Source organism: Lepidochelys olivacea (genome assembly GCF_965140295.1).
Source record: "Lepidochelys olivacea isolate rLepOli2 genome assembly, chromosome: 1".
NCBI lineage: Eukaryota > Metazoa > Chordata > Testudines > Cheloniidae > Lepidochelys > Lepidochelys olivacea.
Window position 1 is genome coordinate 57,015,989 of NC_140411.1, and position 17,480 is coordinate 57,033,468.

Here is a 17,480-nt window from a genome sequence, read left to right on the forward strand (position 1 = left end):
CTATATAATAACAATGATACATTTAGCATGCTAATGAAATTACTAATTAATCTTAAATTATCTAAAATTTAGCTGATGGACATCTGTATATAGTGATGGAATACTGTGATGATGGAGATCTAATGCAAAAGATTAAATATCAAAGAGGAAAGTTGTTTCCTGAAGATACGGTAAGAAAAAGAAATAAATTAAAGGCAACCACATAAGAATACTTTTTCATGTGAACTGATGATCATCAAATGATATATATTGAAAATGAGCAGGATGTTAGATAACTGACCTGCCAGGTAGTTGAAGGGTGTTTGAAATATGCCCTTCCTTAGTATTGTGTGAGGTATGTGATGCCACTGTTTTCCTCTGGTGCTGCTCCCCAAAAAGCAGCACTAACCATGGTACTTTGGAGAGTGATGGCAACATGTCAGACAACTCCTACCCCAAGTGTGGCAACCTTGATTGTTAAAGTATCACTTTCAGGAGTAGCAGTTCATGGTTTGATATAAAAGAAAATTCACTGTGCTGCTGTTTATGTGTGTGCATATATCTATATGGTTTATATGTATAAACAGCAGTGCAGTGACAATTTCAGGTAAAATCACATGTATGTGTGATTTACCTGCTGGTAGACGGAGACATCTAAATTCAGAAGTACCTGAGATTTCTGAAACTAGGGAAGCCTGTTACTGAAGTAAATCTCTCAGGCCTCATTTTCCATTGCCTTGCACCTTGTAGTCATTGGCACCAGTGAAAATGGATGTAAAATGCTACCAAATCAGAATGGTAGTGATTTACAGTCACTTTATGCTAGTGTAAGTGACTAAACAAAGTGCAGGGCCTGGTGAATCAGGCCCCATCTATTCAAGATTGAGGTTATATGTAGATATAATCTTTTTAGCTGTTTCTGAAATAACTATCTTTGAGGGCTGTTTTGGTTACTAGCAGCCAATGTCATATAAAACAAATTTAAAAGATACAAAAACCTACAAAAAAACCCTGCTTGAAATTAAACAAAGAAATTCTTCAGTGTGTGTGACATCATTATTTCTGTCTGAACAATGGTTAGGCTGGGGCAATTTCAGTAATAACAAGATAAACCTGAGTTATTTGAGAGACATTGTACACAGACCACATACATACTGTGTAAAACATGGTGAGATTTGTATTTTTGCTTCCAAGTATCTAATGAAGAGTTTTTAAAATAGAATCTAAAGGACCGTGAAGTAAAGTTATGAGGTTGTATTGCAAATGAACAGTGAGTGAAACACTTTGATACAAGTGGAGGTATCCACAGAGTCAAATACTAACTTAATATAAAGTAGAGAAATATTTAACCCCCACCCAAATTCGTTTACACTTTGTTTATTTATAATGACTAATATTTTCCATTTTGGAGGCATCTTTTTAGTTAAAACTAGAGGGTCAGGAAATGTTTATCTAATTCAGTAGTTAGATTGGCTGAGCATCCCTAAGAGCTCTACAAAGTACATTTAAAGTACGTTTGTGTCTAGTTTAAATATTCTAATTTAACTATACAATTATAATTAGAGTGCCTGTAAAATGTCTTAAAGGAACAGGGTTTTTTGACTGTCCAGCTTTTTTTATACTAGCAATGAGTGTTTTACTTGCTATATTGAAATGTCACATATCTTAGTAGTTAAATCTTTACGCGGTCTAATGGGAGGTCACTAGAGCTGTCAAGTGATTACAAAAATTAATTGCGCGATTAACCAGAAATAGAATACCATTTATTTAAATATTTTTGGATATTTTCTACATTTTCAAATATATTGATTTCAATTACAACACAGAATACAAAGTGTACAGTGCTCACTTTATATTATTATTGTTGATTACAAATATTAGCACTGTAAAAAAACAAAAGAAATAGCATTTTTCAATTAACCTAATACAAGTACTGTAATGCAATCTCTTTATTGTGAAAGTTGAACTTACAAATGTAGAATTATGTACAAAAAATAACTTAACTAAAAAACAAAACAATGTAAAACTTGAGTGCCTACGAGTCCGCTCAGTTCTACTTCTTGTTTAGCCAATCGCTCAGACAAACAAGTTTGTTTACATTTACAGGAGATAATGCTGCCTGCTTCTTGTTTACAATGTCACCTGAAAGTGAGAACAGGCATTCGCATGACACTTTTGTAGCCAGCATTGAAAGGTATTTACGTGCCAGATATGCTAAATGTTTATATGCCACCTTCATGCTTTGGCTGCTTCATTCCAGAGGACATGCTTCCATGCTGATAATGCTCGTTTAAAAAAAAAAAGCATTCATTAAATTTGTGACTGAACTTCTTGGGGGAGAATTGTATGTCTCCTGCTCTGTTTTACCCGCATTCTGCCATGTATTTCATGTTATAACAGTCTTGGATGATGACCCAGCACATGTTGCTCGTTTTAAGAACACTTTTTCACTGAAGATCTGACAAAACACAAAGAAGGTACCAATGTGAGATTCCTAAAGATAGCTACAGCACTTGCCCCAAGGTTTAAATCTGAAGTGCCTTCCAAAATCTTGAAGGAGGTATGGAACATGCTTTCAAGAAGAGTTAAAAGAGCAACACTCCAATGTGGAAACTTCAGAGCCCGAACCACCAAAAAAGAAAATCAACCTTCTGCTCGTGGCATCTGACTCAGATAATGAAAATGAACGTGCGTTCGTCAGCACCGCTTTGGATCGTTATTGAGCAGAACCCATCATCAGCATGGATATATGTCCTCTGGAATGGTGGTGGAAGGATGAAGGGACATATGACTCTTTAGTGCATCTGGCACATAAATATCTTGTGACGCTGGCTACAACAGTGCCAGAGAACGCCTGTTCTCTATTTCAGTTACCATTGTAAACAAGAAGCGGGCAGCATTATCTCCTGTAAATGTAAACAAACTTGTTTTTCTGAGCAATTGGCTGAACAAGAAGAGTGAGTGGGCTTGTAGGCGCTGAAGTTTTACATTGTTTTGTTTTTGAGTGCAGTTATGTAACAAAAAAAAAAAATCGAGATTTGTAAATTCAGCTTTCATGATAGAGATTGCACTACACTACTTATATAAGGTGAATTGAAAACTACTATTTCTTTTGTTTATCACTTTTGCAGTGCAAATATTTGTAATAAAAATAATATAAAGTGAGCACTGTACACTTCGTATATTTTGTGTTGTAATTGAAATCAATATATTTGAAAATGTAGAAAAAAATCCAAAATATTTAATAAATTTCAATTGGTATTCTATTGTTTTAACAGTGAGATTAAAAGTGTGATTAATCGCAAATAATTTTTTTAATTGCGATTTAATTTTTTTGAGTTAACTGCGATTAATCAACAGCCCTAGAAGTCACCTTAAATTTATGCCTGATTTACTTTTAATTCCCATCTTGGGAGGTTGTCGACACTGTTCACTTGTTTGTTCTTTGCTCTGTCTTATCATTTTTCGTTCCACCAATAAAGTTTGAATAACACGCATTTGTATTGTCATAACTTTTTCGTCACTTTTTTCAGATACTTCACTGGTTTGTACAGATGTGCCTGGGAGTGAAGCACATTCACGACAGACGTGTGTTGCATAGAGATATCAAATCCAAGGTGATTGGAATAGCTGTTATTACAAGTTGCCAACAGCCCTCTTCCGCTTGGGATAGTCTAATTCCCTGAGTGCTGTGTTCATTTTAAATTCTTTATCCCAGCATGAGTATTAGATTAATCGAACTATCAGGATTATAACTCATTTAAATGAAAGTGTGGTCTCAAAGTAGCTGCAGTCTTAATATCTATCATTTTGCTTCTATTCCCGAATCCTTGATGATAGCAACTTACTTGTGGCTAGCTGTAGACAATTTAAATTTAAGGGAAGGCATAAAAATGGAGGGGCTGAAATGACAAACATTATACATATCTTGCCTTTCATCTTCTGTGTTTCATCTTCTCTGAAAACTGTTCCCAGAGTGTAGTTATCAGTGGTTCACAGTCATGCTGGAAGGACATAATGAGTGGGGTCCCGCAGGGGTCAGTTCTGCCTAGGAAGGAGTACTGTGGAAAGGGATCTGTGGATCATAGTGGACCACAAGCTAAATATGAATCAACAGTGTTAACACTGTTGCAAAAAAAGCGAACATCATTCTGGGATGTATTAGCAGGAATGTTGTAAGCCAGTCATGAGAAGTAATTCTTCCGCACTGATTAGGCCTCAACTGGAGTATTGTGTCCAGTTCTGGGTGCCACATTTCAGGAAAGATGTGGACAAATTGGAGAAAGTCCAAAGAAGAGCAACAAAAATGATTAAAGATCTAGAAAACATGACCTACGAGGGAAGATTGAAAAAACTGGGTTTGTTTAGTCTGGAGAAGAGAAGACTGAGAGGGGACATGATAACAGTTTTCAAGTACATAAAAGGTTGTTGCATGGAGGAGGAAGAAAAATTGTCCTTCTTAATCTCTGAGTATAGGACAAGAAGCAATGGGTTTAAATTGCAGCAAGGGAGATTTAGGTTCTACATTAGGAAAAAATTCATCATGGTGGTTAAGCCCTGGAATAAATTGCCTTGGGAGGTTGTGGAGTCTCCATCATTGGAGATTTTTAGAGTAGGTTAGGCAAGCACCTGTCAGGGATAGTCCTGCCATGAGTGCAGGGGACTGGACTAGAGGTCCCTTCGAGGTCCCTTCCAGTGCTATGATTCTATGATTACCCTACTCTCTAAAGGGAAGTTAGCAACTCGGAAAGAGGTGTGGGATAGTGGTTTGAGTACAGAACTGGGATGCAGAATTCCTGAACTCTAATTCTTCCTGTGCTACTGACTCTGGCCTGGGCAAGCTACTTAACCTTTCAATTTCCCCTGTAGATTAAGGATAGTTCTTACCTTCCTTGCAGGGGGAATATGAGGATTCATTTTGGTACAGTGAAGATAAAACCTCTATCTGTAGCCTTTCTGAAGTGTCCATCACCATATTATCTATATAGTTGCAATGCAGAAACATTTGTTAGAAAACAATTTTTAAGTACATTAATTCTTACTCCCTTTTTTTTTGCAATGCAGAATATTTTTCTCACTCAAAATGGAAAAGTAAAATTGGGAGATTTTGGATCTGCACGTCTTCTTACAAAGTATGTAGATATTGCCCCTGGATTCAGTGATCTAAACTATATTTGTTACCATTGCTTAAATATTACAGACAGCTTATGTTATCGCTTTTCATATGGCTTTTCTTTTTTGTTTGGCAAGTCCAATGGCATATGCTTGTACATACGTGGGAACTCCTTATTACGTACCTCCAGAAATATGGGAGAACATGCCGTACAACAACAAAAGGTAGGCACTTAATCAGTGATCAAAAGACAATGCATTATTGTAATATATTATTTAATACTTGTGCTACAGATTGGCTTGGTGACCGATCCATGTATAAGGAAGACTCTGGTTTAGAGCTTGTTCTTGTGGAGTTTGGGAGTATTTTGGAGGTGATTATCTCAGTTTTCAGATGGGAAGGCCTAGGTTACTCCTTACTTGAATAGCTTCAAATGCTGTACTGTCAAACCCAAAAGTTCAAAGATCATGAGTCAGACCCCCCCAGATTATAAGAATTTGTTTTAAAGATGAGATTGTGTTTCTCAGTCTGTCTTTTGATTTTTGAACTCCTCCAGCCCACCCCCATTGTGAGTGTGTGGCAATTAGTGTTACCAGCTCTTCCAGATTCATCCTTGCCCATTCCAGGAGCTCTCACTGGTTGACTGATGTGCAGAGATTCCAGTTTTTACACAAACACGCACATTTTAATCTGTTTCCCACCTTGGGATTGGGGGGGGGGCACATCTACCTGTCCCGCAGCCCAGTAATTAATTATGTACAGTAGAACCTCAAATATAACACCAGAGTTCCGGACTTACCTGTCAACTGGACACCCTCTAGAACCAGAAGTAATCAGACAGCTGTGGAGACACAAAAACCCGTCCCAGAACCAGCACTCCCCTCATAGCGAGAGCCCCAGCACCTGCCCCCCCGGGGCAGAAGCTGGGAACAGAACCACAGGGCTGAAGCCCCCAAGCCCCAGTGCTCCCTGCGAGGCTGAAACCGGGAGTGGATCCACGGGGCTGAAGCCCCGAGCCCTGGTGCTCCCAAGGGTCAGAAGCCCTGACTCTGCCCCGCCTGGATCCCTGACATCCCTCCCACAGTGGATGAAGTCTGTAATGTTTTGTTCAGAGTTACGGACAACCTCCATTCCCAAGGTGTTTGTAACTCCTGAGGTTCTACTGTAGTCCCTAGTCGTCACATCAGCTTTAGTTCTTCAGATCAGACATCTAGGTTCACCGGGGGAAGGAGACCAAAGCCCTGAGGTAAGTGGGAAAGCGGGATACCGGGAGGAAGCACAGGCAGGAATGTCTGTGAGGGGAGGGCTCCTGCCTCATACTGGGAATGAGGGGCGATCAACAGGTTATCTCAAGTGCTTATATACAAATGCACAAAGCCTTGGAAACAAGCAGGGAGAACTGGAGGGCCTGGTGATGTCAAGGAACTATGACGTGATCGGAATAACAGAGACTTGGTGGGATAACTCACATGACTGGAGTACTGTCATGGATGGTTATAAACTGTTCAGGAAGGACAGGCAGGGCAGAAAAGGTGGGGGAGTAGCACTGTATGTAAGAGAGCAGTATGACTGCTCAGAGCTCCGGTACGAAACTGCAGAAAAACCTGAGTGTCTCTGGATTAAGTTTAGAAGTGTGTGCAACAAGAGTGATGTAGTGGTGGGAGTCTGCTATAGACCACCGGACCAGGGGGATGAGGTAGATGAGGCTTTCTTCCGGCAGCTCGCGGAAGCTACCAGATCGCATGCCCTGATTCTCATGGGTGACTTTAATTTTCCTGATATCTGCTGGGAGAGCAATACAGCGGTGCATAGACAATCCAGGAAGTTTTTGGAAAGCATAGGGGACAATTTCCTGGCGCAAGTGCTAGAGGAGCCAACTACGGGGGGCGCTTTTCTTGACCTGCTGCTCACAAACCGGGTAGAATTAGTGGGGGAAGCAAAAGTGGATGGGAATCTGGGAGGCAGTGACCATGAGTTGGTTGAGTTCAGGATCCTGACGCAGGGAAGAAAGGTAAGCAGCAGGATACGGACCCTGGACTTCAGGAAAGCAGACTTCGACTCCCTCAGGGAACGGATGTCCAGGATCCCCTGAGAGACTAACTTGAAGGGGAAAGGAGTCCAGGAGAGCTGGCTGTATTTCAAGGAATCCCTGTTGAGGTTACAAGGACAAACTATCCCGATGAGTCGAAAGAATAGTAAATATGGCAGGCGACCAGCTTGGCTTAATAGTGAAATCCTAGCGGACCTTAAACATAAAAAAGAAGCTTACAAGAAGTGTAAGGTTGGACATATGACCAGGGAAGAGTATAAAAATATTGCTTGGGCATGTAGGAATGATATCAGGAGGGCCAAATCGCACCTGGAGCTGCAGCTAGCCAGAGATGTCAAGAGTAACAAGAAGGGTTTCTTCAGGTATGTTGGCAACAAGAAGAAAGCCAAGGAATGTGTGGGCCCCTTACTGAATGAGGGAGGCAACCTAGTGACAGAGGATGTGGAAAAAGCTAATGTACTCAATGCTTTTTTTGCCTCTGTTTTCACTAACAAGGTCAGCTCCCAGACTGCTGCGCTGGGCATCACAAAATGGGGAAGAGATGGCCAGCCCTCTGTGGAGATAGCGGTGGTTAGGGACTATTTAGAAAAGCTGGACGTGCACAAGTCCATGGGGCCGGACGAGTTGCATCCGAGAGTGCTGAAGGAATTGGCGGCTGTGATTGCAGAGCCATTGGCCATTATCTTTGAAAACTCGTGGCGAACGGGGGAAGTCCCGGATGACTGGAAAAAGGCTAATGTAGTGCCAATCTTTAAAAAAGGGAAGAAGGAGGATCCTGGGACCTACAGGCCAGTCAGCCTCACCTCAGTCCCTGGAAAAATCATGGAGCAGGTCCTCAAAGAATCAATTCTGAAGCACTTGCATGAGAAGAAAGTGATCAGGAACAGCCAGCATGGATTCACCAAGGGAAGGTCATGCCTGACTAATCTAATCGCCTTTTATGATGAGATTACTGGTTCTGTGGATGAAGGGAAAGCAGTGGATGTATTGTTTCTTGACTTTAGCAAAGCTTTTGACACGGTCTCCCACAGTATTCTTGTCAGCAAGTTAAAGAAGTATGGGCTGGATGAATGCACTATAAGGTGGGTAGAAAGCTGGCTAGATTGTCGGGCTCAACGGGTAGTGATCAATGGCTCCATGTCTAGTTGGCAGCCGGTATCAAGTGGAGTGCCCCAAGGGTCGGTCCTGGGGCCGGTTTTGTTCAATATCTTCATAAATGATCTGGAGGATGGTGTGGATTGCACTCTCAGCAAATTTGTGGATGATACTAAACTGGGAGGAGTGGTAGATACGCTGGAGGGGAGGGATAGGATACAGAAGGACCTAGACAAATTGGAGGATTGGGCCAAAAGAAATCTGATGAGGTTCAATAAGGATAAGTGTAGGGTCCTGCACTTAGGACGGAAGAACCCAATGCACAGCTATAGACTAGGGACCGAATGGCTAGGCAGCAGTTCTGCGGAAAAGGACCTAGGGGTGACAGTGGATGAGAAGCTGGATATGAGTCAGCAGTGTGCCCTTGTTGCCAAGAAGGCCAATGGCATTTTGGGATGTATAAGTAGGGGCATAGCGGGCAGATTGAGGGACGTGATCGTCCCCCTCTATTCGACATTGGTGAGGCCTCATCTGGAGTACTGTGTCCAGTTTTGGGCCCCACACTGCAAGAATGATGTGGATAAATTGGAGAGAGTCCAGCGAAGGGCAACAAAAATGATTAGGGGACTGGAACACATGAGTTATAAGGAGAGGCTGAGGGAGCTGGGATTGTTTAGCCTGCAGAAGAGAAGAATGAGGGGGGATTTGATAGCTGCTTTCAACTAACTACCTGAAAGGGGGTTCCAAAGAGGATGGCTCTAGACTGTTCTCAATGGTAGCAGATGACAGAACGAGGAGTAATGGTCTCAAGTTGCAGTGGGGGAGGTTTAGATTGGATATTAGGAAAAACTTTTTCACTAAGAGGGTGGTGAAACACTGGAATGCGTTACCTAGGGAGGTGGTAGAATCTCCTTCCTTAGAGGTTTTTAAGGTCAGGCTTGACAAAGCCCTGGCTGGGATGATTTAACTGGGAATTGGTCCTGCTTCGAGCAGGGGGTTGGACTAGATGACCTTCTGGGGTCCCTTCCAACCCTGATATTCTATGATTCTATGACATCTGCCATTTGCCTGTCATTGCATCTCTGCTCCTCCTACAGCTCCAAGATTTTTTTAGCCCCCCTCTGCCAGGCTTGGGGGGTGCAGCTCCATGGTTCTTTCCATCTCTTTTCCCATGTCAAGAACAGAGAGCAGATGGATCTATTTTTCACATGAGGGAGGGGGAAGCAGAACTGTCTTGAGCCTCTGGGCTCTATCTGCTCCTCCCTCCTCCCCCTGTGAGAATGGTGTCAATTGTTGCCTTCTTGATGGGAGAACTCTGCATGTTTCCTAAAGGAACCCTCACTGGGTGCTCTTCCCCAGGAGATGGGAAAATGGGGAAGGCAGCCAATTAAAGGGGGATTTACGCTCTCCTGAGATAAGCTCCGGTAGTGGTCAGAATTGCTACTTGTGACAGTTGGCAATGCTGCAAATGGCTGATGTATTATGAAACAGCCTGGTTGGAGAGTGCCTGCCTATGCTGGCTGCAGCGTGTGTGCTGCAATGAGCATGAGTAATTTTGCTGCACTACGTCAGTCAGGAGAAATGCTACTGACAAAAAGAGAACTTCCACTGTAGATTGGCTTCCACTACTTATCGATGAGTTTTCTTGGTCTGTTTCCTGATCAGATAGGGTAAGCAAGAGCCTTTACTCTCATTACCTAAAAAGATAAACACACAGTCTTATTCTGGGACAAGGCAGTCCAGACTAGTGAGTGGTTGTCTCACTGCCTGCCCTGAAATTCTGGTTGCCTTAAATTCTCCGCTGCTGTAGCTCACCGCCTGGACACTGACAGCCGGCAGACAAATGTACAGTGTGGCTTTGTGTTAAGCAGCTCTGGCTCAGCATTCTAATTCCAGTAGTCTGCTTGTTACATCCCAGCCCCACTCTGGTATCCATCAACCTTGGTTACTACTAACCAGGTGACTCCAACACATTGAGTCTCAGATTTTCCCAAAACCATGTGCTTGGCAAAGTCCAGCCCTTTCCGGAACCATTCAGAGGAATAATAAGGTTCGTTTGCTCCTCTAAAGAGACAAAATGCACAGCTTGTCACTTTAACTGGTGTTAACAGTCACTTTAATTCAAACACAGAGCTGGGTTGGTTTAGATTAAAAGTAAAACAAATTTATTAACAAAAGGAGATAGGATTTTAAGTGAGTTAAAATGTAAAGCATAGTGTTAGGAATGGTTACAAGCAAATAACCGTGAAAAACTCTTGCTAAAGACTAAGACAACAAAACTGTGGTCTTAGTTCAAGGCAAGATTCTTACCACACCTCCTTCCAGCAATATGGCTCTCCCTCTCCCCAACATCCTCGATCAGGATCTCTCTGCAAAGTCAAAGTGCTCAGTTCCTTTGTCGTCTTAGGTGAAAGATAACTTGGAATTCTTTTCCACTCTCTCTTATAATCCAGTGAACCTTTGACATAGATTCTTGTGAAAGTTCCTGCCTCCCCCCAAATAAAATTCATTCAAGCTGTGAGGAAGAAGACATGAAGTCTGCTGTTGAAGGAAGTTTCATGCTGGTTTCTTCCCCTTCTGGTATTTGCTAAAATGCAAATAGATCTGTTTCTACCTTCCCCATGCAAATGAATGGCCACTTGACATATGATTGCTAATTGACGTGGATGACACCTGGCTTGTCCTTTGTCTGGGAGTAACCTGTTTACCCCCTCCCCAGATTTGCCTGGTAAATACATTTGAGTTCCATGTTTCCTTCACATTTGTAATGTCCCTTGGGTGTTTACCGTACATACATCCCACAAGAATATTATCAGTGTGTTGTTAGTTTTCCATTGATACCTTAGGTGACACACATCAGATACAGTTTGACATTAATAAATTGGGGGTACACTGAACTGGTTAAGTCAGCTGAAACCTGTACCAGATATCTGAGAGCACCTAGCCCTCTTGTACTGGGATGCTGTTAGGGTCAAGCACACAGTTTTGTATCATATTATATTCTGTGAATATTTCTGTTCATCTTAAGTTAAATGTATTTTTTTTATTTGCATATAGTTGAACAGTTGAACAATTACAATTCAATGTCACATTTAGCAGATGTTAATTGTTGGTTAACTACTTATTTTGACTTTTTTTTTATATATATATATATATATATATTTCTAGTGATATATGGTCCCTGGGATGCATTTTATATGAGCTCTGTGCTCTTAAACATCCGGTAAGTGTGCTTATTTGTATCAAAACAATTCTAATTTTGTTATATAAACTTTCAAGTACTAATGAACTCTGAAACTTCATTAGCAGTTAGATTAAGTTGGATGGATTAACTGGTAATTACGCATATAGGTTTTCTAAGTGTTTTCTTCTCATTGAGTTTTATTCCATTTTAAAAAACTGATTATGACAGACAACAAGTAGAAAATTAATATATATTTAACAAAACACTCACCGCATAAGAATGGCGATAGAAGTTAAGATCAATGGTCCATCTAGCCCAGTATCCTGTCTTCTCACAGTGGAGTTTGCCAGATGCTTTAGAGGGAACGAACAGAATAGGGAAGTTTCAAGTGATCCATCCCTGTCATCCAATCTCAGCTAATTCTTTTTTAAACCCAGTTATACTTTTGGTCTTCACAACATCCTGTGGCAATGAGTTCCACAGATCAGCTGTGCGTTGTGTGAAGAAGTGTTTCTTTTGTTTGTTTTAAACTTGCTCCCTATTAATTTCACCGGGTTCCCTCTAGTTCTTACATTATGTGAAGGGGTAAATATTCACTTTGTCTGTACCATTTGTGATTTTATAGACCTCTTATCATATCCCTCCTTAGTTGTCTCTTTTTTATGATGAACAGTCAGTTTTTTTTAGTCTCTCCTCATATGGAAGTTGTTCCATACTCCTGATTATTTCCATTGCCCTTCTCTGCATTTTTTTTCAATTCTAATACAACTTTTTTGAGATGGGGTGACCAGAACTGCATGCAGTATTCAAGGTGTGAGCATATTGTGGATTTACATAATGGCATTATGATATTTTCTGTTTTATCACCTATCCTTAGAATCATAGAATATCAGGGTTGGAAGGGACCTCAGGAGGTCATCTAGTCCAACCTCCTCAAAGCAGGACCAATCCCCAATTTTTGCCCCAGATCCCTAAATGGCCCCCTCAAGGATTGAACTCACAACCCTGGGTTTAGCAGGCCAATGCTCAAACCACTGAGCTATGCCTCCCCGACCACTATCCTTTTCTTAGGTTTCAGAGTAGCAGCCGTCTTAGTCTGTATCCGCAAAAAGAAAAGGAGTACTTGTGGCACCTTAGAGACTAACAAATTTATTTGAGCATAAACTTTCGTGAGCTACAGCTCACTTCATCAGATGCATTCAGTGGAAAATACAGTGGGGAGATTTATATACACAGAGAACATGAAACAGTGGGTGTTACTATACACACTGTAAGGAGAGTGATCAGGTAAGGTGAGCTATTACCAGCAGGGGGGCGGGGGGTGGGTGGAATCTTTTGTAGTGGTAATCAAGGTGGGCCATTTCCAGCAGTTGACAAGAACGTCTGAAGAACAGTGGGGGGGAATAAACATGGGGGAAATGGTTTTACTTTGTGTAATGACGCATCCACTCCCAGTCTTTATTCAAGCCTAAGTTAATTGTTAGTCTCTAAGGTGCCACAAGTTCTCCCAAAATATTGTTATTCCTTGAAGTTTCATGTCTAGAAGGCTTTATGTCCATGTTTACAGTTACAGTGTCAAGAATAAACTGTCACTATTACATCATTACTAGAAATACTACTTACAAAGGTAGTACTGACTGGCTAACTATCAAAAACAGTGTTCGTGACTGTTTAAGTGACAAAAGGCAGGAAGGTAAATACTTGCCCTAGTTGCAGTAGAGACCTGAGGTTTTCAAAACTCGTTGGCTGAACAGATAGCATACAGTTACACAATATGCATTATTGTAGAAATAATTAAACGTTAACATTGCTCTTACCTTATGTCAGCTTTTCTTTCCTTTCATATTTGCTTTCAAGGCTTTAAAATTAATTTCTTTCAAATTTAGTTTCAAGCCAGTAGCTGGAAACATCTCATCCTTAATATATGTAAAGGATCCTACAATCCACTTCCATCTCATTACTCCTACGAACTTCATTATTTAATAAAACAGATGTTTAAGAGAAATCCCAAGAACCGGCCATCCGCCAGTACTATTCTTGCAAGAGGCTGCTTAGCAAAACTTATCAAAAATTGTTTGCCAGCAGAGGTATAGTGTACTTTTATTTTGTCTCCAATTAACAGAATTTAAAAGTAGTGCAACATTTTAGAGGCTAACTCAAATACCTATATTGCCATGTCTTTGTTACTGAAAAACTACTATTTGGGGACCTACTTAAAGACTGTTAAAAATTAGTCACCATCCTATGTTAATACAGGTTTACAAATCAGAATTATTACTGTAGGGTAGTTGCTGTTCTTATGTTGAATTGTGGTGATGTGGTTAGGATTATACAAAATCTGTATCTGTCCAGAGGAGTTTACAGTCTAGGAAACTGACGAAGTTGACAGATTCAGAAAGCACAAAGGCACAGATCCTCAAAGTATTTAGGCACCTAACTCCCACTGAAATCAAGTGGAGTTAGGCTCCTAAATACATTTGAGGGTCTGGGCCAAAATGACCAGGTGATGGAACCAATACAAAACTGCAGAACCCTACACACGTATAGTCTTCTCAGAAAAGTGGAGTTTTGATGAGGGATTTTTAAAATAAAAAACCACACTGGTGTTAATTTATAATTTAATCAGTAGTGGGTAGTTATTGCTAACTAGAAGGTGCTTTTGTTCCTGTTGATTAGCCTATATTTTTAACACACAATTTGAGTAATCTGAAAAAAAATTAAAATATGCACGCACTACATAGAATCTTTGTGTACGATTTCCAGATGACAGCTGAGTTTGAACAAATATTAAAGGAGACAAAGAAACACAAAGGTGATTTAGGAGGAACAAAAGGTAATTTTTTGTTAGAATGATTTTATAAATGACTTATTTTGATACATTTTTATGAAATGCAGTATCTTAGAATCTAACATTAAAGAACATATGTCAGTTTTGTGTTTTAGAATAAAGTTGAGATTATTTTTAAATGTGGAATCTTGAACCTGTTAGGGTGCTATACAGTTCAGCTTTCCAGAGTTTAGCAGGCATTTTGATTTTTGCAAACTACAATTTTATCCTTTACCATAAGGAACAAATTTATCTGATATCTTTTAGCACAAGAAGGAAAAATTTATGTGCCACATATTTTATTTGTAAGCAGTACTCTACTTTTGTGTGATAAATTTAAGGGTAAAAGTATCACTGTCTGGTTTGAGGCTCCAGTTCAATGAGGGCCTTCTGCTCATGTGCATAACTTCAGGCATATAAATTGTCCTATTGGCATACCTTCTTAGTTTAAACCCTGTGTGTGGTTTGTTTGTTTGTTTTTTTCCTTTCCCTTAGGGATATTTACCCACTGCTCAAACCCCGTGCATAATCACAGACAATCAACAGTTCCTTTTTTCCACAGAGAGGTTCAGGGGACTTAAATAGCAGAAGTTTCTCAAGATGGGACTGAGGTATATTGGCAGAGCAGTGAAGAAGCTTTCACAGAATTTTCCTTCAAAATGTCTGGCTTGGTGGTGGTAATTTCTTACCTTCATGAGCACCACTTTACTCCAGCTGCTTACCTCAAATGTGGATTTAATTTTTGAACATGTCCGTTAACACGGCTGTTACTCTGAAACCTGTCATTAATTTAGCAGGTGCTGTCAGAACAGGTGGACGTTCTAATAATGGGGTAAGTACTCAAATATGAATAAAAATATAATCCCTATTTTTTAAAATAACTTATAGCAAATTGTTGTTGCAGACCAGTTACTGTATTCATTAATAATCCATAGGTTGCTAGATCAGCAGTGGAGTGAATTGTAGTGGTATTCATATAAACATGTCACCCGCATATCTATTATAGTATGTACTGTCCACATCTGCTACAGTTAAAATTGCAACATTTTCTGATATAATCTCAGCTTCATATCCTTATGGCTTTCTGAAATTTTGGCTTAGGGTCTTGCGTTTTCCATGTTTAGTCCCTGCCCAGTGGTGGATTTTGTTTTATGTTTTAGCAAAAATCCCTCCAGTTGTTTGAGTTATGGGAGAGTGGATAAAAATACACATGTCCATTTGCTTTAAAAACAAAAACACTGAACAAGCCACAGCAAAAACAGTTTAGCTTGGACATAGTCCTCTCTGGGAACTAGTGCCCATGCTTGATTTGGGGTGAGGGGTAATTAATTTAAATTAAAGTCATAAATGACTGAAAGATCACTTCTGAGCAAATTTTAGCAGAGCTTACACTATGCCCAGTGACTCTATTTTTCAAAATAGAAAAGAGACATGTTGCCAATAGCGCTTATTTCCTTTCCTTGGCTGAGTTTCTTAATGGACCTGTCAATCTGGGAGCTTCCTGTTTGGGTGTACCTTGTTCTTCTCCAGCTCAATTCCTATTCATTCATCCAATCCGGCTCCACCTATTCATTCTCCATTATATTGCTTCTGCTTAAAAAAATTAAAAGATGCATAGCCTTATGTAATTAAACTTATGCTTAGTGTCAGAAATTCAGACTCTCTGTCAAGAAGGGACATACAGTATGAAATGGGGTATAGGAAGTGCAGTGCAATTGCTGGTTTGGTTTCAGTGGTATTAACTTTAAAATTCTTGACTAGTATTTTTGTTCAAAATGTACCAAAAAAAGACTTGTAAGGATTATTGTTTAATTGCTTTAACAATACAAGTAATGATTAATGCTGTCCTTGTGCCTTTTAAAGCACCATGAAGATCAAAGTAGTGCAGGTAGCAATTCAGAACTAGAGAACATTACCAAGCACTTGAGTGAGAGGACACTGAAGCAAAGGGGAGCTGGTGAAGAGGGTAATGTACATTGATTTCTAAGGCTTACGAGTTCTCCTCTTTATAGTGATGCTGATCTGCTGTACAGACAGCTAAATCTTTAACTTAAATATGTGGAGTACACAACATTGTAATTACAGAAAAAGGTGCCAGTACACTTGCATGCAAACTTTTTGATATACAGGGATGATTATTGTATATTTCAGATTAAAGTCTTGCCCACCATGTTAGAAAAGCAGGTTCTTTGAAAACATTTGATGTAATAAAAATAAACTAACACATGAGACCAAACTGGAGTTACACCCACTTCCATTAAGTCCACATTGTGACCCATAGTGTCCAATCTCAGTGTTGCTAGAGTACTTTATTGCTCATTATAATATTTTGTTTGAGCATAGAAATGTGTTAGAAGCTAGTAATCAGCTTTCTTTTTCATGGCAGTTTCATCAGAAAACTGTGAAGTGCCCCCAAAGAATGCAAATTCGCCAAGTCCCCACAGAAGACATTGGGAAAGGGGAGTGTCCAATACAGTGGTAAATGTCCTGGAAAATGCATCCTTGCTTTCTTCCAGTTTTACAGCTGAAGAGGATAAAAGTAAGATCAGACTAAATGTATTTACAGTTGACTTTTATTTCTTTTTCATACAAGAAATGTGCAGGCTTCTTAATGGTGTTGTAAAAAAATGATTTTTTTAGAAAATGACAGCACTATGCAAGGGATATCTAATAATGACAAAAACCACCATACCAATAAGGGTTTGAAGAAGTAAACAATGCAGAAGAGAATAGGTGTCTGATTTTTAAGGTGTGATTTTAAAAGTCTGAGTTAGATGCCAGCAGTGTGGTAAAGAGCCACAAGTGATAAAAGCAGTGTTGACAGCAAAATGGTCGTCATCTCTGTCTGACCAAGAGATTGTGCCTTTATCACAGTTATGTCCCTGTTACATGAGGCTAAATCACTTTAACGTGCTCTACATTGAGCTAACCGTGAGAGCTACTTGTAAGATTCAGTTGATGCAGAATTCAGCTTCCCATCTTTTGAGTAGAGCAGGCTGGTGGGAGCATATCACATTTGTGCTTCAGCTTCTGCGCAGTTTTCAACTAACGTGCAGGTCATTCAAGTGCTGATTACCATTGACAAAGGCTTAAATGGCCTAGGATCTAATTACTGTGTCTCAGAGACTCTTTTTCTATGTCCTGCTGTGATAACAACTCTCAATAGGAACAGTTCAGCACAGATCCTTTACTGAAAAATGTGCAGATTTTACCTTGTACAGTGCACCCACAT

At 40.1% G+C, this 17,480-nt stretch overlaps 1 protein-coding gene across 2 annotated transcripts in view; it reads left to right on the forward strand.

The window, feature by feature from the left end:
• Positions 1 to 17,480, forward strand: part of NEK3 (NIMA related kinase 3) — a 29,695-nt gene that overhangs the window by 4,857 nt on the left and 7,358 nt on the right. The window contains exons 4-13 of one of the 2 annotated variants that reach the window (XM_084617726.1): positions 73 to 170; positions 3,513 to 3,596; positions 5,044 to 5,111; positions 5,230 to 5,316; positions 11,406 to 11,460; positions 13,308 to 13,508; positions 14,185 to 14,254; positions 15,043 to 15,080; positions 16,112 to 16,214; positions 16,635 to 16,787. In XM_084617726.1, coding sequence (XP_084473852.1) covers positions 73 to 170; positions 3,513 to 3,596; positions 5,044 to 5,111; positions 5,230 to 5,316; positions 11,406 to 11,460; positions 13,308 to 13,508; positions 14,185 to 14,254; positions 15,043 to 15,080; positions 16,112 to 16,214; positions 16,635 to 16,787 — 957 coding nt within the window. The remainder of the gene's footprint in view (positions 1 to 72; positions 171 to 3,512; positions 3,597 to 5,043; positions 5,112 to 5,229; positions 5,317 to 11,405; positions 11,461 to 13,307; positions 13,509 to 14,184; positions 14,255 to 15,042; positions 15,081 to 16,111; positions 16,215 to 16,634; positions 16,788 to 17,480) is intronic. The other variant, XM_084617727.1, reaches the window with a different exon arrangement.